General features: G+C 39.2%; 1 protein-coding gene across 10 annotated transcripts in view; it reads left to right on the forward strand.

The window, feature by feature from the left end:
* The window catches only part of GRIA4 (glutamate ionotropic receptor AMPA type subunit 4), a 368,862-nt gene that overhangs the window by 292,782 nt on the left and 52,662 nt on the right, over positions 1-23,418 (forward strand). For 9 of the 10 annotated variants that reach the window (XR_004626994.1, XM_034665671.1, XM_034665670.1 and 6 more), the window contains exons 7-11: positions 5,211-5,369; positions 8,532-8,699; positions 9,901-10,005; positions 15,157-15,267; positions 23,008-23,214. Coding sequence is in view for 9 of the 10 variants with exons in the window: in XM_034665671.1 (XP_034521562.1) it covers positions 5,211-5,369; positions 8,532-8,699; positions 9,901-10,005; positions 15,157-15,267; positions 23,008-23,214 (750 nt within the window). In the remaining variant the exon portion in view is untranslated. Of the gene's footprint in view, positions 1-5,210; positions 5,370-8,531; positions 8,700-9,900; positions 10,006-15,156; positions 15,268-16,553; positions 17,768-23,007; positions 23,215-23,418 lie in introns of those variants that run through there. The other variant, XM_034665678.1, reaches the window with a different exon arrangement.

Raw genomic sequence — 23,418 nt, forward strand, 5'->3', positions numbered from 1 at the left:
GTCATTAACAATGGCATTTTAAGGATGAGCGAAATTTGTAAGAAAGGAAAGATGGCTGAAATCTTTCTTTTCTCTGTCCTGTTTTTGGTTTGTATGTGGGAATGTTTTTGACATACCTATCATCTAGAAGTACTGGTGAAAGCGCATGGTATCTCATTAGATTAAACTCTGTTCTACACATTTCCAAGATAATTAGAAGCAGGGAATCTTTATCTGTTGGTTCACTATAATCTGTTTTTCAGAGATTTAAGTAAGAAAATGCATTCCTACTTTGCCCATCGACTTTCTCGTTTACAGTTCTTTGTTTACTTTGCTCACGGGTTTTTTTGTTTTTTGTCTGTTTATTTGTTTTTAAGACAGGTATGATCATATCATTTCCCAGCTTAAATTATTTCTTTGGCTCCAGGCTGCAAATGCAGTAAAAGGATTTTCGGGGGCTCTGTGAAAGGGAAAGACCCTGAGATCGCTCCAAGCCTCCCTGCTAATGCTTGTCATCTCACCTGTCCATAAAACATGCAGTTCTCAAAAGGACACACTGCCATTGCCCATGTGTTACCACCTCCCACCAAACCTACGCTCCGTGCTGCCAACATCCTCACGGGTGGAGTATTGACGCTGTTGTGCCTAAGACACAAAACCCTTCCAGTTTTATCCCTCCTAACCCCCGATCCTCTCTCCCACTGCAGCCCACACATGCCCTTTCCCGAAACCAGACTAGTTCCCAGACACCTGATAGCTCTTTTCTCTTTGCAGCTTTAGCTTTGTCTCCCTGACAGGCAATCCTTACTCCCCCCAATTCTGATACACGGTCACTTCTTCCAGAAAGCTGTCCTTTGTACTTAATCTGATAGTGCCTCTTCTGGGCTCACAAGTCACGCTAGCAACCAATAATATAGAATGCAATTTTTTTCATCCATGAAAACATTATTTTACCCCTCCTCTGTACCAAGTATTGTCCAGCATCCTGTCACCAGCTACAAATAAGACATTACTAGGACATTGCAAGCTCATTAGGGGAAAAAACAATGTCTTATTTGACCTTCTAAAAAGTGCCCTTACCCTCCCTCTTTGTTGAAGGGCTGCCTATCCTCCAGCACCCAGCTTCTGTCATTGTGTTTATTTTGTTGCTCTAATTGTTCTAATTAACCCTCAACTTAGATGTTTATTTATTCTATAGACTGCAAAATGGGCTTCAATGTAATTTACCCAAAATCACACAGAACCTCAGTCTCAAAAGCAAGATTGAAACTCTGTCCTGTTTGCAAATAATAAATAAATCAAAATTAGTAAATACCTGATGTAGCCACAAAATGAGCATTCATTCAGATATTTCCACACCACCCTTGAGGGGGATGTGGCCTTAGAGACATTCTCTGTATCGGTATTCAGAGCTTTCTTCTCCCCTCCCCCAGCAGTCGGAGCATTTAAATATGGTCACCAGGAGCAACACGAAACTGTTGACATTGTTGCACCTGCAAGGCGAATTCTTAAAATCTTACTCTCATTTAGATTTCTAATTTTTTAAAATATATTCACTTCACATCTAGGAGAACACCTGGCTCTTTCATGAAGTTGTATACAATTATGGAATGATCAGGGTATATCATTAAAGATTAACCACAGCTCTTGCTTACCTGTCCCTACCTCACCACACACAAACGCACAGACATGCACACACCATCCATGCCTCATTTAGAAGGTAAGGAAGTTAAGATACAGAGAGTAAAGTGATTTGTCCACATGTAGGCGTCTGGTTGATGTCAGAATGGGGACTAGAACTCAGCTCCCCATTTTTGCAGACTAGCATGTTTTTACTCATGGGCAATGATCCCACTCAAGATTCCATGAACTTGAAGACATTGTTTTACTTTTTTGTTTGTGCCTACTGTATTTTTAACTTTTCTGCATTGAGCATATCTGAGTCCACCATATAAATACTTGATCACCAAAAACAGATACTTTAAGTCAATTTCTTAACAACCTGGTTTTTAAAAGATGTTAAAAGGAAACCTCTCCCATTCTACTTGGAAGCCCTTCTGTTAACCGTATGAGACCTGTCTCAATATGATTTAATCGTCCTTTGAGCCTGAAAAGCAAAATAGCAGAAATGTAATCCGAATTAGACACACCCTAAAGGACAAGCATTTATTAACCGCCTGTGACGTGAGGGACCTACAGATTTACATCAATAGCGGGATATCTGAAGTCCTGCCATTTATTAATTTCTTTTTGCTTCTTTACCTCTAGAGGATGTATGAACTGTCAATGGAAATTAAAAGGAAAACCAAGTTGGAAGTCAGTCCTTCCTTAGGATGTCAGTATATTATATAAAGAGACTATATATACTGTTTACTTAGTTACTAACCACTGATTTCTCTCTCTCTCTCTCTCTCTCTCTCTCTCTCACACACACACACACACACACACACACACTGTGAGTTACAATTTTCCAACAGTGTCCCTAGAACCTTGGTTTCACAATACTCTCTTGGTAAAAACTGAAGCTCAGTAGGCACCAGGGTAGCAGCTTCCAAGAAAATGACTTCATAGCCTAGGTCCTATCACTTTTCTATATAAAACTATTCTAAAGTGTGTGAAAGGAAAAATATTGCCTGTACTCAGACATAGCTGAAGTTAACTGAGCCACCCACCACTCATTCGGGTCAGAACTGAAAGATGCTTACAGTCTGATGTGGTGATAGTTTTTCCTTTACCTTCAGCATAGCAGGATGGACTCAGAGAAACGTGGACTGTTACTTATCAGTGAGACTTGCTATCAGATGGTTTTTCCGAAGGCCGCGGTTTCGCCTGTGTGTCTTGCGGCTGTGGGAGACACTGTGGAAGGAAGCGTGGCAGGTGTTCTGTTTCAGCCACTAGTGAAAGAAACTAATGACGTCATCAGTTAGCAACTAATGCAATCGTTGGATCGCTGCGGCCTGCAGAAAACTCACATGTTTTTGCCTGCCCTTGGGTCTACCCTGTCTTCTCATAGAAGCAAACAAATGTTCAGCTGACATTTTACTAGCTAGAGATTGATGGACAGTGCTTTTCCCATTTCAGAAACATAGATGTGCTTTCCAGTGTCTAGTTTCTCTCCCAGTGAAATGAGAAAGTTACTGATGAGCTGTCAAATTAGCTGGCACAAAATAGGCAGGAGATAAATATTTGTTGAGGGAATTAATTAATAACAGCTATCATTTACTGAACTCAGACCAGATGTGCTAGTGACTTTAGCATTGTTTTTCTCGTTTTGCACATGGGAACCCTTCAGCCAGGAAGTTACAGAGGTGGATTCAGGGCGTGGACAGTTTTCGACAGTATCACCCTCTCTCTCCTAGGGACATTGTTCATAAATACAAAATTAAGAACACGCATACTTGGGTAAGAATCCATAGGAGCGTAGGGCGAAAAAGACCAATGCAAGAGCCATCTTGGTTCTACCACATTTTGCTGCATGATCTTTTAATCTGCTGAGCCTTGATTTCCTTATTTGTAAAATAAGTCTAATAACAGGGTGTATCTCACATCTCGCTAGGAGAACCAGACTAGATCATCTGTGTCAAGTGCTCAGCACAGTGCCCAACACACAGGAAACCCACCATCAGTATCAGCTATAAATACACACGCCTGGGGTTTCCCATAGCAACTTCGCTTAGCTGTCAATAGACTGGGCTGTTTCTTCTTAGATAGCCAAACAGCAGTGCGCGTATATAACCTGCTTTGTTATTAACGGAAACACAGAAGTTTCCGAAATTGAGGCTGAGACACACTGCGGCAGAGGCTGCACCAGGTTCCGGTCTTCTCCCCGGTTGTTGCGCCGATTCCCGTGCTAATGGCAGCATCACAGCTGCATAGTTTACTTTCACCAAAAAATAGAAAAACAAAACACTTTCCCTTAGTTCACTCATACAATTGAATCAAATTCACATACCAAAAAAAAAAACCCAAAAAAAACCTTGGGGCACCTGGCTGGCTTGTCAGTGAATCGTCTGCCTTTGACTCAGGTCATGATCTCGGGGTCCTGGGATCGAGCCCCGTGTCATTGAGCTCCCTGATCTGCGGGGAGTCTGCTTCTCCCTCTGCCCCCACCCCACTTGTTCTCTCTCTGTCTCAATAAATAAATAAAATCTTAAAAAAAATAAAAAATATATATTTAAAATTTTTTTCAATTTTACTAACTACTAAGAGAAAACAAACAAGAAAAAGCAACTACAGATACTAGAAACTTATGACCATGTGTGCCCATGTGTTTGTGTTGGGGGGGGGTTACTTTTCTCTGAGCCAATACCTTCGGTTTTATTAATTCACTTACCTAATAGGTTTTTTTTTCCCTTTTCCTGTAATTGCCCATGTTTTACATTTTGTATTGAGTGTTTATTTTTGTAAGACACCTTAAATACTTGGCAGGAATAAAACAGGCCAGGTACAAAAAAAATTAAATGAGGATAGATAGATAGATAGATAGATAGATAGATAGATAGAAAGGAAGGAGAAGGGGAAAATAACTTTCCAATACTTTTGCAACTCACGTAACTGCCATGGACCAAGAGAGAACACTCTTCCCACAGCCCACCTGGTGAACGCCATCTTGTTTCCCACTACACAGAAGCACAGAAGTCCACGAATAGCCTGCCTTGCTGTCTTCTCTTCCATTACCATGTCCCAGGGATTGAAGTTTGTAGTGATTCATATAATCAAAGTTTTTACCCTCCTTGGCTCAAAGTATTGGCTCTGTCTGCTTTTAGACCACTTCGTAATTAAACTGAACCCCTCTAAAAAGGTACTACCCATCACAGACTCAAAGTGTCATCATAATACCTTGATATTCCCTTCACATAAGACACATTTCTACTTATCTGTATCAGAGGGCAATTATGCCTTCAACCAGAGACTTTTTGATGGTATCATTTTCATCTCCTATATCTGCCTCCATGCTTCATAAAAGGCATGCAGAGGCATTCAGGAAATACCTGTTAAGTTGAGTTAAACCGAAAATATTTTTATCCTTTTCTCATATATTAGATTTTGGATAACAGATTTTAACAGCTAAATTAGGCATAAATGAACCCTCCACCTGTTTCCAGCCATTGCTTTATTAGAAACCTGGATAGATATACATCTAGGTTGGTTATTAACTTACGTTGTTACCATTGAAGAGCTGAAATGTATAATGAGCTAAATTTAACAAACTGTCGTATTGATTTCTATAGGGATTCAAGGATATTTCTCTTGAGAGATTTATACACGGTGGAGCGAATGTTACAGGATTCCAGTTGGTCGATTTTAACACACCTATGGTAACCAAACTAATGGATCGTTGGAAGAAACTAGACCAGAGAGAGTATCCAGGATCTGAGACTCCTCCAAAGGTACGTGTTTACAGTACGAGAGATCAGGCAAGATGGCAGACTGGTTCCTTGCCTGGTTGCAGCCGGGTGTGTGTTCCATGACTCAAATGTTTCACCACTCTACCCACGTCTGCAAATGGCCCACCACGAGGATTGATTTGGGGGTCACAAACAAATCTTAGCAAGTAGGCAAATTTACAATTACGGGATTCATGAATCAAGGAGGATCAAATGCACTCCCTTGAACTGTACTTGATTTTTTTGGTGTCCCATCAAAGATGTAAAACGTGATTTCTGATCTTGTGACTCCCTGCCTAAAGCAACAGAAATCTTCTGGAATAAAGGTGTTGCACAGTACAGTCCCAGCAAGTCTTTGCAGTCAGCTGTGCTTCCGCTCCCTTTCTGGTCAGCCAAATTGAACTGCCCTGCATTTCCCCTCCCTCCCGGTCCCTGTGCTCTTGCTTCGACCTCCGCTGTCCTCCATTTCATTTCCATCTGTCACATCCAACCACCTACTGAGCTGTTATCTCAAATGCTACTTTCTCTACAAGCCTTTCCTTAGTTTTCCAGAAAACATGAGCCCTTTCTACTGTGTAATCTCCATAATATTTGACGGTGTTATTCTCACCAAGGACTTAACGCAATTGTTTGTGTACTTGTTCTTGCCCTTCTCTAAACTCCCGTGGAGCAATAACGATCTGGGACACATCCTTCTTGTCCTTGGCTTCCCTGCCAGTGTCCAGCACATGGATGCCATATGCTATTTCATTCTTGCAACCGCCACAGGAAATAGTCACTGTTACCTCGTTTGGTTCAGTTTGCTCAGTTTTGTGATCCATAACTGAAAAATGTACACATTCCTGTAAAACTAGGAGTAGAGTTAGAATTCACACAGTTCTTTCTTTCCGAAGCCTGGACTCTTGATGCTGCACTATGATTCTGCCAAACTCTGTCTCGTTATCTAAAAACCTTGGTAAATGGAACTCACTTCACCGTTGAAATCACTGGTTAAAGTAGGAAGTAACTCTTGGCCAAGACCTTAGTTGTACCCTGCCTTAAAATGAAGTATTTCTTCAATAAGAATCTTCTAGCTGCCATCTAGAAGTGTGTGCCCATAAATATGACTTCTCGGACTTTAACACAGTCAGGCACGTAGAAGGGAATTCAATCCCTTGAAAAGGTAAACCCTATTTAAACTACAGCCTCTTTCCATGTCTCAGCTCTGTGACCTGGCGAAGCCCTTTGCTGCTCTAGCCGACTGTCCGCTTTGCTCTGCTTCACTCGGTATGACATCTGTCCTTTTCTCTAATTCACTTGTTTCGTACAAACGGGTGGACTTCTTAAACACAGCAAGTGCATTTGCTTTTTGGTGCCAGCTCTTCTCAGCTTCTTCCTTCCTATTAAAAAAGCAACAGTGTTTTTCTCTTTTTTCCTTTCTTGATCCTAAAATACTAGCAGTGCGTTCTTCTCATGCCCTTTATGTCTTTAGTAAGTTCTACTTTATTTCTTGTTTTTATTTTCTTACTTTACAAAACAAAACAACACAAAATGATTTGATGGCTCTCTCTACTCAAAGATGTACTTCGTCCATGCAGGGGAGGCAGTATATTCCTGTTTGGTTTTGCACCTTGCTTAAGCCCTTCATTTCTGTCAGCCTCCCATCCCAACGGTGAAGGGGTGAGCCTGTCCAAACAATGGTGAGGGGGTGAGCCTGTCCAAAAGCCTATTCTGTCACGTCTTTGCAGAATGTATTGCAAGGCTGGTAATTTACACGTCTCACATACATCATTCTTATGAGGATTTTTACTAGGTTCTCTACCACTGAAAGGCTCTTGTTAGAATTTATCTTCTTTATCTCATCCACATTTCAGCCTTTCTTTCCTGGAATGCTGGCTGGTGTGCCTCCTACTCCTGTGGCCTAAGTGTGCTTCCTGCAATTTGAATTCAAGTGATTTGTTTTTCTTTTGCAAGCAGCCAAGCAAGGAGATCGTCCTCCATATTCCACAGCACAGAACTACTTTGGTACAGGCTTCGAATGTGTGCCTTCCAGAGAATTGAGCATATGGAATTCCTGAAACAGATCATGCAGGTTTTCTTGTCATGATTCGTGGTTGGTGCTCTGCCTTGCTTCGGGAGAATTGTGCCCTTTTCCACGTGTTCAGGAAGTCCCTAGTCAAACTGTACACATGTTCCCTGTTCCTTTTATTTTCAGCTTAAATTTGAGTTACATTTTCTTCTGGTTTTCCTCTGAGTAGTGCCTTTCCTATCCTTAATCATGTTTCCCCAAGGACTTTGTCTTTTCGGACAGAGAAGTGAGGGGAAGTTGTCAGACAGCACATGGCGTGTACTTCACTTTTCCACTTTGACCCTAGGTGACAGTGGAAGTGTAGGGGAGCGACTCAGCGCTCCCGCACACACTCACAACAGGTGTGGGCATAACCATGCTCATTCCTGTGGAGCACAGTGACCAGTGCACACACATCTGTTAAATCAGCAGGTGTTATTTCTGGCATCTTCGATCTAAGGAGCGGTGAACATTCCCACATTCTTCTGAGAAATGAAACCAACATATACACTTCAAGTCAGTAAACACATATTAAATCTCAAGGAGCCCTGCTATGCATTTCAAAAGAGGCATCCCTGCCCTTCTGAGACTGAACCACAGCACGTGACCTCCAGGCGGACCATGGCAGTCATGCACTTAGCCCTTACCCATTATCTCTTTCTACTCCAACACAACCAAAAGAGGTCTCGCTTTTCTCAGCTGATGGAAAACTGTGCGTTAGAATTTCTATTCTTCAGAGTGTGTTTTCTCCTTTTAAAATCAGAGTGGTAAAGGAGTGCCTGGTTGGTTCAGTCAGTTAGGCGTCCCACTGTTGATCTCAGTTCGGGTCTCGATCAGGGTCCCAGGGTCCTGAGTTTAAGCCCCACGTTGGGCTCTACACTGTGCATGGAGCCTAATTAGAAAAAAAAAATCAGAATGATAAAATTTGGTATACATTCTTTGTAATAAAATGATAATAGAAATTTCTGAAGCGAGAATCAATTCATTATCAGTAACTTAACTATCCTTCAACAGGAAGGTGCTTAATGTCATAAACATAAAAAAAAAAAGGCCCCCACACTGTTTCTGGACTTATAAGATTTTACCATTCACCATTATAATTACTTTCATTTTGTTAGTACACATCTGCTCTGACTTATGATGGAGTCCTTGTGATGGCCGAAACGTTCCGCAATCTTAGAAGACAGAAAATTGATATTTCAAGGAGAGGAAATGCTGGGGATTGTCTGGCAAATCCTGCGGCTCCCTGGGGCCAGGGAATTGACATGGAGAGGACGCTCAAACAGGTAACTCACAATTTTATTTAAGTGCAGTTTATTTCACAGCCCTGTTTAAGTGGCGTATTCAAGAAAATGGAATAATTTATCTGAGAATAAATATATAGTACAGTTGCCATTTTAATGTATTAAGCCATTATCATTTTTGAGGCATTTCTAAATAAAATACTGAGTAGAATACTGTTTATATCTTATGTAGATGCTTAGTCAAGATAAACTAGGTTATGCCACAGTAATAAATAACCCCAAGTTCCAAGAGCTTTGAACAAGAGTGTTTCTCACTCAAATACACATTAGATTAGGAGGGGTATTCTGCGTATTGTAATCACTCAGGGACCCAGGCTGACAGAGCAGCTACCATCTAAAATGCCACAAAGGGTAACCAAGTTAAAGAAGGTTTTGAATTGGCAATTAAATGCTGTGGCCCATTGGTGGCACCTGTCATAGCTGTTTACAGCTCACTTGCTTTACCACAGAGGCCTACCTGACTACAAGGGCTCCAGGAAGTGCAGCCTATGCTGGGACCAGAAAGTACAAGATCCAGAAGTATTTTTTAAACACTGCTAGTGACTACCTCAGTAGATCTTTATATTGCCTTGTAACGTTGGATTAAGTAATTTGTTTATTTTGCTCTTTTTGGGTTATACAAACATTATTTTTCAAATGATTAATGGAATATGTGTATATTTTTAATATTAACATTTAAAGTGTTCTGAAATGCTGTGAGTTCAGAGCCTAAGTAAAAATGAATTAAAAGGAAATTTGGAATAAAGTAAACTTGAATTTTTAAATATATTTATATTTTGAACTTCTTAATTTTAATATTATCAGGGAGAAATATGATCCAGTGTGATTAGCAGGACTATTTAATGTGTTATGTGGACACATAGATAGAACTGAAAAGTAACCGTGAATGAACCATATTTCCTTTTGTGTAGGCAACACTTCAGTATTGAGGAAGTATTCTTTATTAGATAATAAACAAAATATATTCATCTTTTAAGAATAGAGCAGAATTGCTTATATCCCTTTGATTTACATCTTTCAGCTTATATCCCAGCAGCTCAAATACCCAATGGTTTTTTAGTGAGTTATATATAGCTTATAGTTCCTACCCAATGTGTTATCATAAGCCTAGCAGATAAAGTCAAGATTTCTGTAAACAAAATGGCCAATGAACAAATGTATGGGTTTTCTTTTTCATTCATAGGTTCGCATTCAAGGACTGACAGGGAATGTTCAGTTTGACCACTATGGACGCAGGGTCAATTACACAATGGATGTGTTTGAGCTGAAGAGCACAGGGCCCAGAAAGGTGAGCCACACTCAACCTGTGTTCTTAGTTTGCATTTGACATTCATAAAGGCCTACAGGTAAAAGGTAGCTGGATGTTTTACATTTGTTTTTAAATGTGAGTACTTATAAATTGTATATTTTTACAATCTGTGCTGAAATAAATTCTTGTGTCATGTAATTGATATGTAATGGTGTGCCAAAGATGAAACAAACTAATTTATATACTGTTTATATCCTTTATCCAAAGTGGAAGCAATATTAAAAAAAAAAAAAAAAACGACTTAGCAAAAAGAATCCTGAAAAACAAAATTTACTGTCTAGGAGAGCACACCTTGCAGGTTAGAGATATACTCACCTCCATGCAGGCCTTTATGAAATCATCAGAGAGAACAAAGGAAGCGCCTTCTAAGGAGTTGGCATACTTACAACTGACTAAATGTTCTTGAAATAAGCAAGTAAACACATTCCAATGAGTGAAACAAAGAGCAGGTTAGAAGATGAGATTATTAAGATTACCACTTGGCTAGTGGGGCAAGAGAAACACCTAGAAACTCTAATTGAGGGGACGAGGAGGTTGGATGGGAAGCAGCCAGATTCCTGGATTTGGGGAGTCAACTCCACTGGTGGTAGGACGCGGCTAGGCAGATCCATGTTCTTCCGAACATCCAGAAAGTACCTGATATCATGAAACCATACGATCCCACCCCAGTAATTGGCTATCGACATTTTATACCTAACATATATAATGTTTAACATTGCTTTTCTGTAGGATTAGCTGGGGTGCTCCAGCAAAAACATGTTCAGTTACCTTATCTAAAAATTCTGTCGGAACACTTGGCTGTTTTAAAAAACTTTCTCATACGTAATTTCCTGCTACAGTGTAATAATGATAGCTGTAATTTTGAAATGTCTGCTGTGTCCCAAACACTGGACTTGGTGTAATTTAATTGTCACAACATACCTATAATGCAAGTACCATTAGCTCCCTTTTTCCAATGAGAAAATTATAGCTTGACAGGTTATAGTTACTTGTCTAAGGCTCGTAAATGAGAAAAAAAGGATTTTAATTCAGGTGTGCCTGTCTCGGAACCATTCTGCATCATCATCACACCCGAGTAAAACCTGCTGTAAAGGAGTTTACTTTTTGGTGGGTACAAGTTCCATGACAGTTAAAGAGAAGGCATGTGGAAATTCTAAAGAGGAGGAGATTACTTGCAGCTGGAGAAAAACAAATCAAAGAAGGCTGCGTGGAGGAAGTAGGCTTTAACATTAGCCAGGACGTTCGCGTTCGGACAGGTGTATACGGAAGCTGGAAGCCGCAAGAACTTGAGGCGAGTCAGGGAGGCAGGACAGTTGAAGTCACAGATGGGAAATGTCAGCAGCTCTCCTAGTTACGTTTTGCTCCAGTCTGTCATGGTTCGTGCTTCTGTGTGCACAAGAAGGAGAGATTTGGAGCTGCCATGAAAACCATCCCTAGCTTTTCAGCCTCTCTGGCATCTCCTTGAGCTCAGGCAGCCAACTAATACAGGGACGGTGTAGCTTACCTGCACCAGCTCAGGGAGGGCTGCCTGACGGGCTTCCCCAGAGACAGTACCCACAGCACAGCAATGAGACGTGCTCCAGAAGAAACGTAGTGAGTTCCACGTCCACACCGACTTTACCCACTCTGTCCGCACACAGCCAGCAACAGGAAAGAAGGAGGCCCATTTGGAGCAAAATCCTTCTGGCAGCTCTGGAGCAGACAGAGTGCTCCCTGGGACACTAAAACACGGGCTCATTGGCGGACGGAGGCAGGACCTTCCTGCCACCCGCCAGACATTGCAAAATTGGCCATTTAAACAGAAGCTTCCTGAGATGCAAAAGACAGTTCCATATGTCACAAAACAGTAAGTACCAAAAGCAAAATGACCTTGCTATAAAAGAAAGAATAACTTAAAAAGGAGCCTGGTGATAAGGAGCGGTAATAGCAAGTGAGTTGTTGAGGGCACTGCATCCTTCCACGGCCTGATGGTAATGACAATTAAGGTTTTCTGAGGGGAAGTTAAAGAGCAAGTGGGGAGAGTGAGGAACAGTCTCCGCACTCGGGTAACACCCATTTAAGACTCTTAAATACAAAGTGTAAAACCGTGTAGACTCATCCGTCTTCGTTTTTCTGTGGCAGCGATCAACTTGGGCTTTCTGTCAGGAATATTAAACTTAAAAATGAGCTACCACGAGAAACAAGCTGCTGGTGAAACTCGGCAATATGTCTGAAAAGTGAGCAATCGTTCTTGTAAATTGAACACTTACCAGCAAGGGAGCTGTCTCTGAAAATAGATCAGAGGGTCTGCCCATCAGATTGTCTGACTTCTGTAACAGGAGCGCTGATTGAGGGACTCATCCCAGCTCTTTCGGGAGTGCTGGCTCCTACGTGGGGTGGAGTCTTCCCAGCCCAGTGGCCCCCAGGGAATGCCCTAGCGCCAGATGCATGTGCTTTCAGGAACGCCTAGTTGTAAAAATTTTATGTATTGAGAACAGGTGATAGGTCAGATGCAGAAATGGAAAATTGATGTGCATTTTTATATTTAATCCTCACAACAACCTGAAAGTGAGATATATCTTTTCTCATTTTAAAGAAGAGGAAAAAGTAAGGCTCAGAGACACCAAGGCACCTGCCCAGGGATGTTCAGCTCCAAAGACATGGAGGTAGGGTGGAAACCAGGGCCCACCTAGCTCCAGAGCTCACTCTCTTGACTGCTACGAAATATTGTCAGACCCAGAGCCCATAAGAGTTCTCTTTAGGGCTGGTATGGGAATTAAGCCATATTTGCGGGGACAGGTCTGGTCCTATCAGCCCTCCAAGGAACAAGCTTTGAGTAGAATAGGGGCTGCTCCTGAACCCAATCCCTACATTGCAGGCAAGGGCCGCTGCAAATACAGAGATGTCTACTCACTGGGTGGTATTTATGCACAATTCACCTTCAGTAGTCCAAAGAGGACAAATATTTTTCTGACATCCCTGCCAGTTGTGTGATTTAAACACTTCGTATTTTTGCTCTAGCATTACAAAAGTATCCTTCACCCAATTTCTGTCTCTAGGAAAAATGCCTGCTTCCCTGTGATTGAATGAGACCAGGCATGGGAAAAGTTCTTCGTACGTTGTAAAATGTTGTGAAGAACTAGAGAGAGAAACCCCATCTCATGTGAGATTCTCGGTTCAAACTTCAGGATTCCTTTCTTTGGGAAGTGACCCCTATATCACTGTCCACTCTGATTGACTCACTTCCCAGTGTGTCTGTGGCCCAATGAGATCTAGCATGAATGGTCCCGTACCCCAAACCACAGCTTTCTTTTTTCACAGAATTGCAAATAAATATAAGTCAAACTGAAACAGTTAGGTAAAATTTTCCTCTTTAGTTTAACTTGTCAGCACTTCTAAATCATTTCTCTTTTAAGGGCAGATAGTCATGAAGCTGTTTTAAATTCAAAATGTCGAGGTCTTGCCAACATCTGAGGACTCTTCAGAGTGTCCCAAATCTGTGGTTTTTCTGTTGTGGGAACTCATTAATAAAGAAAAATGCCTTTCCCAGAGAACAGGCTGCTGAAACCTGGAGGTGGCTGCCTTGTAACAAAGTGCTGAACTGCAAAACCTATTTTCATGTCGTAGGACCATCATGAGGAAAGGAGAATTAACAGGAGGCAACTGACATGTTGGTTTGGGTTTTTTTGTTTTTTTGTTTTTTGTAAGTGCATGTAGGAATTGAGGCTGTATGAGGATGTGCGTATGTCTCAAAGGCATACTTGTTTTTAAAATAATTTTTTCACTGAGCTATTAAATAAATGTCAGCTACAAATAGATTCATATGGACTCTTGAAAACTATTTCTGAATTGATAGATGTTATAATTTCAAATCAAACTAAGAACTACAGCAAACCATATTAATGAAAATTTATTTCCTCCATCTATTCTGAGATTGTACATGCGACATCTTGAATAACACAGCCCCTCTTTCTGACATGTTAATGCTTACTTTATTTCAATACGTTCACAAATACTAACATGACAGTCAAGAAACTTGGAGGAAGCAGGAGAGACTTCCAAAACATATTAGAACAAACAGTGAATACAGACCAGTAAGCAGTTACATACATTTTATTAGAGACAGGAGTTTTATCAACTGTATCTAGAAATTCGAGAAAGAAGTTTGGCACGCATTCAATGGACACGCATTTGGGGAGGTTGTGGATCCAACAGCCAAGTGTGTGGACTTTGTGTCACGCAGAACTCGGTTTTGAATTCTCACCCCTCTGGAGTGTAATCACCTTGTGCAGTGTATGTAACCTGCCGTTAGAGGTCCTCATCTCCAAAGTATGGGTCACAGTTGCACGTACCTTACACTGCTTTGTGTACACTTTGAGGTGCGTATGTAGACGCTCTGTCCCAGAGCGAGCAGTCAAGTGGTAGCCATTCCTAGTACGTAGTAGTTGGCAGGATACAAAGGACCCTAAATTTCCTTTAGGACCCCAGTAGAGTTTACTACTTTGTAAAGTACATTAAATAATATATTTTATGGAAAGGACTTCGTTTCACCTCTAGGTGAAAAAGTAATATAAGGATTTAAAAATTTAAAAATACAAATTTAAATGTAATCTTTGCAAGTGAAAATATTATTCATTAAAATTAACCTGTGATGTATTTAGCATTTTAGAAATGGTCAGATTTTTACCCAGTGGCTAGGTTATGTAAAACCCCAAACTGTTTCTATATTGCCATATATATGCAAGTCTTTTTTGTTTAAAAATATCCTGTACATATTCCCTTTATAGTAAAACCTCTAACATTATTGATAAAATCATATAAATTAATTTTAGAGGGTGCCAGTCAATCCCACTAGGAGAGGTTCAACATAAAATGGTATTCCATCTGTATCCATATTCTTTTTTGAACGTCTCCTTCTCCAATGTCTCGGCTACTCCAAGACTGTAAATTGTAACGTTGCCCAGTGTACCACCAGGCAGTATCATTAGCGTCAGAAAAACTGGCTCATTATCAATTAAGAAAACTTCCAAAACCTCCTTTTGGTCTCCTTTTTAAATTTGTTTGCTTATTTATTGATACCGGTCATGGTTCCAAAAAAACTAGAGAAAACTGTTCTAAAATGTGTTTTCAAGACTTTTCTCTGTTTGGCAGGTTGGTTACTGGAATGATATGGATAAATTGGTCTTGATTCAAGATGTGCCCACTCTTGGCAATGACACGGCAGCTATTGAGAACAGAACAGTGGTTGTAACCACAATTATGGTAAGTTTTGGTCTGTGCTTTATGCTGTTCCGTCTTGTCCACAGGCAGTTTTAATTTCCCAGAAATGGTGAACAGGGTGAGGGCTACATCGTGGTGACGTGGGTGTTCTGAGCCACAGAAGTCTCTTCAGACTTAAATAGGTTTGTCCTGAGCTTTGGATGCATTCCGTACTTTTATTTGTATTCTCTTTTGTTGTGATGTTGTTCTTGGAAAGATGCTCAGATGTTAAAAATGGAAACTGTCACACTCTAGTTAGAAATGTATGAAATGCTAACATTCCAAAGGACAAAAGAATGAACATGAAAAATCAGCAGCCAGTCACATAAGAACAACTGGTAGTAAACACCATATTATTGTTGTTACTTTTTTTTTTATGACGTCAATGTAATAATAGTTCATAGTATTAAAATTGATCCCTTTCAAGTAGTTTAATCATTCATTGGATAATGATTTGCATTGTCTGTTTATAATAGTGGAGATATGAATGTAAAGATTTTAATGAGCATGTTTTATACAACTAAATACTTTAGAAATAAATTTTGTTCTATATTTATTTTTAATGTGAAAAGGGTGTTCTGCACCGATTATTTTTCTCATTGACCAGTGACAAATACACAATACAATTTGTTAGACTTCTCCTAAGACTTAAGGAGAGTATGATTGCTCCATTCTGTCACATCATAACGTGAAAACTACTCTAAAGGAAGTGTTTTCACAGAGATCCTAAAGAAATTACCTTTTCAATCATAGAATATTATTGAAGTCAAGCACGCCCTTTAGAGTCCATGCTGGTCGAAGGAGATCAACAATCGGTGACCTATATCCTCAGCTCCCTGTCTCATTAGGCAGAACACATTTTTAATTATTTACGAAGCCTTACTCTGAGTAAAGTGAGAGTACTTTATGTTATTTAGATTTCAGCTTATGTAATTTTGGTTTTTAGTAATGTCAAGTTATTTCCAAAACTTTTGGCACCGAGGTCAAAGCATGAAAATGCCAGAGAGAGGCGTTCATGTGTTGCAATGAGTGTTCTCTGTGTCACGTCACCAGCTAGTAATGTTGTGTTACCGCACCAAGCCTTGATGGGAAGTTTGTGATTTTAGAATGCAAACCAACCGACAGCAGTTTGTGTAAGAGTGCAGAATACACTCCTTCTAGCTTAATTGTGTAATAGTTGCATGGGACTTGAAAAGCAGTATATATACATATACATATATATATATTTCTTTTCCTAAAAAGACACAGTAATGGAAAGTCATACTTCAGTACAGTCCTCCTCTTTTCAGCCTCTGATGAAGAATCCTATTTTAAGAAATTGATCAAGAAAGAAATGAGTTCCACGCTGTTCGACCATTCCTAACTAAGGCTCAAGTCTTGTTCTCCTGTGTAGTAAACTTAAGCTAATTTTTCATGTGGGATTCTTCTTGGATGACCAACTCTGGACTACCAGAAAAAAAAATTTTTTTTTTTAAGTTCTGTGACTTTTCTGAGATACTAGAACAAAAGAAGAATTAATCCTCATCTTTCTCAAGAAAATATATAGATGTTGAAAGAGAATCACTTATCAATTCTCACATAGAAATTCCCCTATCCTGAAATGAGGTCATTGTGCATAAAGGTGGAATTATATCACTCCTAATTCCAAGTGAAGGTTTTCTAAAAGTAAATATCTATGAATTTGTGTGCTTGTTTTCTGAATACACAGTTGTTTTCTTTAAAGGTTTTTGAAATTTTGCCTGTTCTATGTGAAATAAAGTGTTTGAATGTGCATTATAGGTGTTAATATAGAGAATCTCCTTTCCATCCCTGTTATTAAAGGGGCTGGAGATAGAATTCTTAAAACCAAAATATTGAGTCAATTTGCAAGCATGGCTGGTTTTCAGAAAGCATGCTACCAAAAAATCAGTTAAAATGATTGAGAAATTCATCTGTTTCCTATATACATGAAGAATATTCTGTAAGCTAACTGTTGTTTGACAGTGATATCCTCAGTATTTTTGCTATCAAAATAGTGCAATACTAGTATTTGTCTTTTGTATAAAAATGTAATCTTCGCATAATAATACCTCTTTGGGCTTTGCAATTGCATAATCATTCAGTAATTTAAAAAAGAATACTAGAATCCTTTCTCTAAACGTGTTCCTTGTATTTGCTTTTGTGAAAATGGTCGTCTGGGACCTATGACAGCTCCACCATCTCATTCATGTTGAAAGAAATATGATTCCTTGTAGACAAATTAGGTATTGGCATCTGTGTGTAATACTCCCCCAAATTCAACTGAACACTCCCAACACAGATGGAGCCGGTTAGACATCATAATACGTGCAAGACAGCTATCTAGACACAGAAGGTTGAGAGTGTTGCCGCCCTGGAAATCATTCACTTTGATAAAAATTGATATGGTGTTGCTGTTCTCCCATTTGTCTCTCCTTGGTGTATGTTGTTATTTATATGTCGATACATTGTAATGATATATGCTGCTGTTAAATAAAATTGATTGAGAAATTCATTTATTCATCCATAAATATTTATTAAGCGTCTGTTCCGTGCTGGGCACGACTGTAAGCCCAGGGATACTCTAGAGAACAAGACCAACAGCAGTCCTGCGGTCAGACGAGTCTGTATTCTAGTGAAAGAAAGCGGACAGCAAACGAGATACGTAGACAGATACCATTCTTAAATAAAATATGGCTTCAGCTTTCTGTACTGTTGAAATTTATCTTTTTCTTAGGACAGTCTTGTCTATCAATGACGCAGTCTTCATTTTAATGATTCGTTTATTCCACCTGAATACAGTCGTGTGAATATAACTCGGCTCAATCTAATTAAAAGTGAACTTGGCAGCATCACCCCGTGAGGATGAGGACTACAAGGTTGAAAGGTCTAAAGTTTTGAGTTCAGATGCTATTTTCTTTCTTTAAGACGCAGTAAAAATCTGATAAAGCCTGTAATTGTATACGAGACTGTGCGTCTTACTAACTTTCTGTGTTCTCAGTAGTAATTTCTGTCAGCAACCTAAGGAAGCCAGATCTGTGTCGTGCAGTTTGCACACGCGCAGCTGTTGAGGAGAAGGCAGCGTGCAGCAGGGAAACGTGTAATCTCACTCCTCTGGCTGCTGAACTCTCTGGAAACGGAGAGAGAAAGCAGTATTTCAGCCAAGGCCATTGTCCCCCAAATGTTCACGACTGAAGCTAAACGGTGCTTAATGATGCATTACTCAGCTAAGAAGGTATTTCTTACCATCTCATGAACGTAACAGTCCTTTAGGAAGATTTTCCGTAAATCCCCATTTATTCACTGCAGTCAGAGTTATGTTAAAAACCTTAAAGCAGTTTTACTTATCACACTCGATCTTTCCAGAAGTTAACTTTTTTTATACCTTTTCATTAGATGTTTGATAATTTATCTTCTCTATGTAGAAGTTTATAGCTGCACTCCACGTACATGCATGTGCATATACAACAATATACATTTATAGTTTTATATCCTATATACATATGGACACGTATATACAAAAGTAGATAGATTTATTTTCTTCCTTGCACTAAATATTAATTTCCCTCATACATACACCTGCCTCCAAAGGGCTTAGCGCTCAACTAGTTTTGAAATACCTTATTTTGAATAAATTTAAAACTGTGCAGACATCCAGTTGGCTCATTTTTTCTCTGAATTGAATAATAACTTGTTAGCTTCTCCTTTTAAGAATTTTACCCTTGGGATGAATTATCTACATCCAGTAAGACTCTTTGGAGAAAAGAAAATATCCACACAGCAAATAAATTTGGTTGATACTACTGATTTTATTATTTTAACTGTTTAAGTCATTGTAATGATTTTATTTTTTATGTTTAGAAAATCTTAAAGCCTTTCTAATAAGTACCTATTTCAACAGCTTTGCTGAATACAAATAATCAAAAAAAATTTTCTCAGTAGGAAAATACTTTATTGATTGAAAATCATCTTAATTCATAGACACAAACATTTCCTTAAGCAAGCCCTGATGTAGCAGGTTTAGATGGAGATGGATTTCTTTCCTGAAATAGCAGAGCAGATGTAGAAAACTACCTATTATGGAAATTTTAGTAATAAACTCATAATCACTAAGAAGTAATGCATTTAAAATAACTTCTGAGAAATTACTGCTCCGCAGAGCACAGTAGTTGATAATAAAGATGGTAGGTGGTTAGACTCTTAAGGCAGAAGTAAGAGGTTATATCCCACTTCTCTGAACATTCCATTTTTATTCACAGTTGAATACCTGAACTTCATAAGGGCTCCATATCAAAGATGCCCCACAAATCCTCTTTAACGCTTGGCTAGGATTCATTTTCTATTATATTGAAAAGATTTGGTTTTTTCTTCATCTGTAGTAACCCCAAAACCTTGTATTAAATCCTCCCCAAATATGCAGGTCAGAAGGGCTACTTGCGGGCAAATCGTCAGGCTGGGTCGGTGCCAAGGAGGGAGTTGGGAGAGTGTTGAGGGTTGCTACTCATGCTGATTTAATATGAAAAAAAAGCAAAATGAGATACACTTGAAGGAAGTGGGGAGAGCTGAGCAACCAGGAGAGCTTTTGTTCAAGAAAAGCCTAGTCTTTCTCTCTACCTGTTCTCCCACCTCCCTGCATGTGATCATCTTATTTCTGTTATGCTGCATGCACCACCCATGTGAAGTCTCGGTAATTGTGTGTGCCCCTGGTTGTGCCATGTAGCTCAATTTCTAAGCAACATCTTCAGTAAGCTGAAAGGTTTTCTAGTCTTTGCCGGTCTGTTTGGCAGGAGAGCAAAGACCCTGATGGACCCATGCTGTCCAAAAAGGGAATTGAAAAACAAGCAAACAAAACACTAGATAACATTTTTTATGTAGATTTATATATGTCTATTTCCGAAGAGATGGCCTAGCACTTAATAGCCACTTCCCTTTTGAAGAGCTGAATCAGAAGTTCTAATATAATTCCTTCGCCCTGATATTCCTATTTAGGGAGCACTGATGCACCAGGCATCTTTAAGTCATTGAGTGCCTTACAGGTACCAGACAATCCGAGGAGATATGGAAAGGTTTTATCTACACTGTGCACCCACAGTTTCATAGAAAGTATTTCATTGACTCATAATACAGAAATTCACGTTCTTCAATTTGTCCCGTCTACTCTAGTTAAATCATATGAAATCTCAAAGAGTTGCACACGTTTTGACAAATGCTACCTTTTGATAGCTTCAACAATTATACACAACTAATGAATCATCAAACTTTACATCAGAAACCAGGGCTGTACTGTATGGTGACTAACATAATAAAAAAAAATTAAAATTACAAAAAAATAATTTCCAGGTATTTCAAAATATAGATTCATTTCCCACATGTGCTACTTCTGTGAAATTGAACAATTTGCTTCCCCTCTCTGAGACTTAAATTTTCCCCCTGCAAAATGGGAAATGCCTACCTCAAAATATCAGCGTGAAAAGTAAATGAAAGACGCAGTTAAAGAACTTAGCATTATTTCTGATCCAAAGCGTGCACTAAATACGTAGATCTATTACTATTTTTCACTACTGTATTTCATTATTGTCCCCCCCCTTACTCCTTTGTACTTATTGCAATGAATTATAATCTTAATCACAAGAGGGCAAGAGGCATCTTTTATTTATTTTGGTACCCCCTAGTTTCCAGCAAACTGCCTGGCACACAGTGTGTGCCTAACAAAGTGTTTGAATCCATAATGTAACTGCAGCTTTTAATAAAGCTAATTGTTCACTGCCCAATGGAGAGGGAATTTAGCAAATGAGATGGGATTTCTAGCCAGAGAAACATGCACACAAGCTAATACTGTCATATATGTATTTGAGGGCTGAAGTTCTCAAGTGTTCAAGTATTCCAGACACTTTACAATTAGCCTTCAATCTTAGTACTGCGTGTGTGCCATAGATGTACAGCTGTTGAAAACTCCTGAGTTTGTTATACTAAAAGTTTTAAGTGATAACTCTACAGCAATTTAAATTATGATTTTAAGCATTTTATGAACATGGGAATCTTGCTTTTCTCTGCATATACTTCCACATTTTAATTAGCTGTCACAAGAAAAAGAATGAAAGGATTAGCTTGTTTTAACTACTAATATCTTAGATCTTAACACTTCTTTGCAGGAACTCACCACAGTTATAATTTTCAAAACCCTTTATATTTGGAGAATGCTCTCTGTAAGCTACTAAATAATTGTCATCTACCTAAGAAGAGACAATTAGTTGCCTTAACTTTATAGGTGGAGAAACTTTCTTTACCCAAGTCTGGTGTTAAAATATGCATCAATTTCAAAGACGTGGGAGAGTTCTGGGTCCCTTGACTATGTCAGCCTAAGGCAGGATTATTCAAGGACCAACCCTAGACAATTGCCCACAGTAGAGTTATTTAGGGCATCTCGATGAGAAAGTTATATATCATGTAATTTACATCTTTATTAAGTTTTTTTAAGTAGTTTCTACATTTATAAAGTACTTAAAATCAGAAGTACTATAGAGAGCCATGTTATGGAAAGTAAAATATCGTCTAATCCAGAGTTCAAAGAGCAAGTTCAACTACCCAAGTACGCATGTGCTGGGCAAGAAGAAGAATTTTGTGTAAAAATTACTCAGTGGATGTGTGATGTTACAATGTTATAAAATATAAATCCATGAGTTCAATGACATTGTGGCCGAAGGTGGCCACTCCTTGTCTGCAAATGACTAAAAACTCTGAGGTGTGACCAGCAGTTCTCTCTATCTTGCATATTCACCAGACCTGTCTTTTGGTGACTTTAGGCTCCATTGATAAAATCAGGTGCTTGTTTGGTAACGTGTCTCTTTAGTTCACGGCCTTTAAATGGTATGGGTTAGGGATGTGTGTGCATGCGTGTGTGTGTGCGTGTGTGTGTGCGTTTTAACTGAAAACTGTGCCACCAGTAAACCTTTTCATTTTATAAGGATTTTCACAGTAATTCTTCATCCTATTTTCTGTCTTACTTTCTTCAAAAACTAAATGGGAATATCACTTGGAGTGTGTGACTGTCACAATTTGGGGGGGGGATTATTAGCTTTCATTGGAGACTTATTTTATAACAGAATAAAACTTCATGGACCACAACCCTCATTAAAGCCAAAAATATTGGACAGTTTTAGGAAAGCTGATTTAACACAAGAAAGTATATAAAATGTGTTTAATTATTAATTCATTTCTTCACTGAACTTGCTAGTGCCTGCTCTGAGAAAGGTGTCCAGCGAAATGCTAGAGAGCACAGAAGAATCATCTAGCTCCTTTCCTAAAGGAGGCTGCAGTTGAACGTGGCCAAACAAGGTGCAGAAGAATATGGAGCCCTGTGACCTTGAACCACTAGATAGTCTTGAACTTCACGAGCTATTTTAGAAATACTAATTTCATTGCCAAAGACGGATAGGCTTATACTTCCCTAGAAGTTACGAATGCATACTTTTCGTGTCAGAGTCACGGTGCTGGGTATGTAACAGTGACCGGGTAGAAAACGGTTTTAAAGGTTTCACTTCTAGTCCCCAATATAAAGCAACTGGGTATACTCCTAAGCATATTTCTGTATTCAACTGTTTTATTATTGATTTCTAGCCACACAAGATCAGCATGTATACTACTATCAAATATAATCTTCTTGTCAAATTCCGCAGCTGAAAAGTTACATAAAGACATTTGAATGTTTGTAATTTCTCCTTTACAGTTCTACTTCTCTCATTATAGGAATCCCCATATGTTATGTACAAGAAAAATCACGAAATGTTTGAAGGAAATGACAAGTATGAAGGATACTGTGTAGATTTGGCATCTGAAATTGCAAAACATATTGGTATCAAGTATAAAATTGCCATTGTCCCTGATGGAAAGTACGGAGCGAGGGATGCAGACACAAAGATCTGGAATGGGATGGTGGGCGAGCTTGTTTATGGGGTAAGCAAACCACTTTATTGAAGAATGTCCTTACATAAACCTGAAACTTTTTATCGCCTGGGCACATACCAATTTCTCAAGACCTGTTACTGTTTATAAATTTGCAGTGACATTCAAAGAGGCATATATGATGTTCAGATGTTTCTCTAGTTCATGATGGTGCAATTCCCAAATAATGAGAGAAGCTAGTACCTCCTAACTTCA

The sequence above is a fragment of the Ailuropoda melanoleuca genome, chromosome 8 (assembly GCF_002007445.2).
Source record: "Ailuropoda melanoleuca isolate Jingjing chromosome 8, ASM200744v2, whole genome shotgun sequence".
Lineage (NCBI taxonomy): Eukaryota > Metazoa > Chordata > Mammalia > Carnivora > Ursidae > Ailuropoda > Ailuropoda melanoleuca.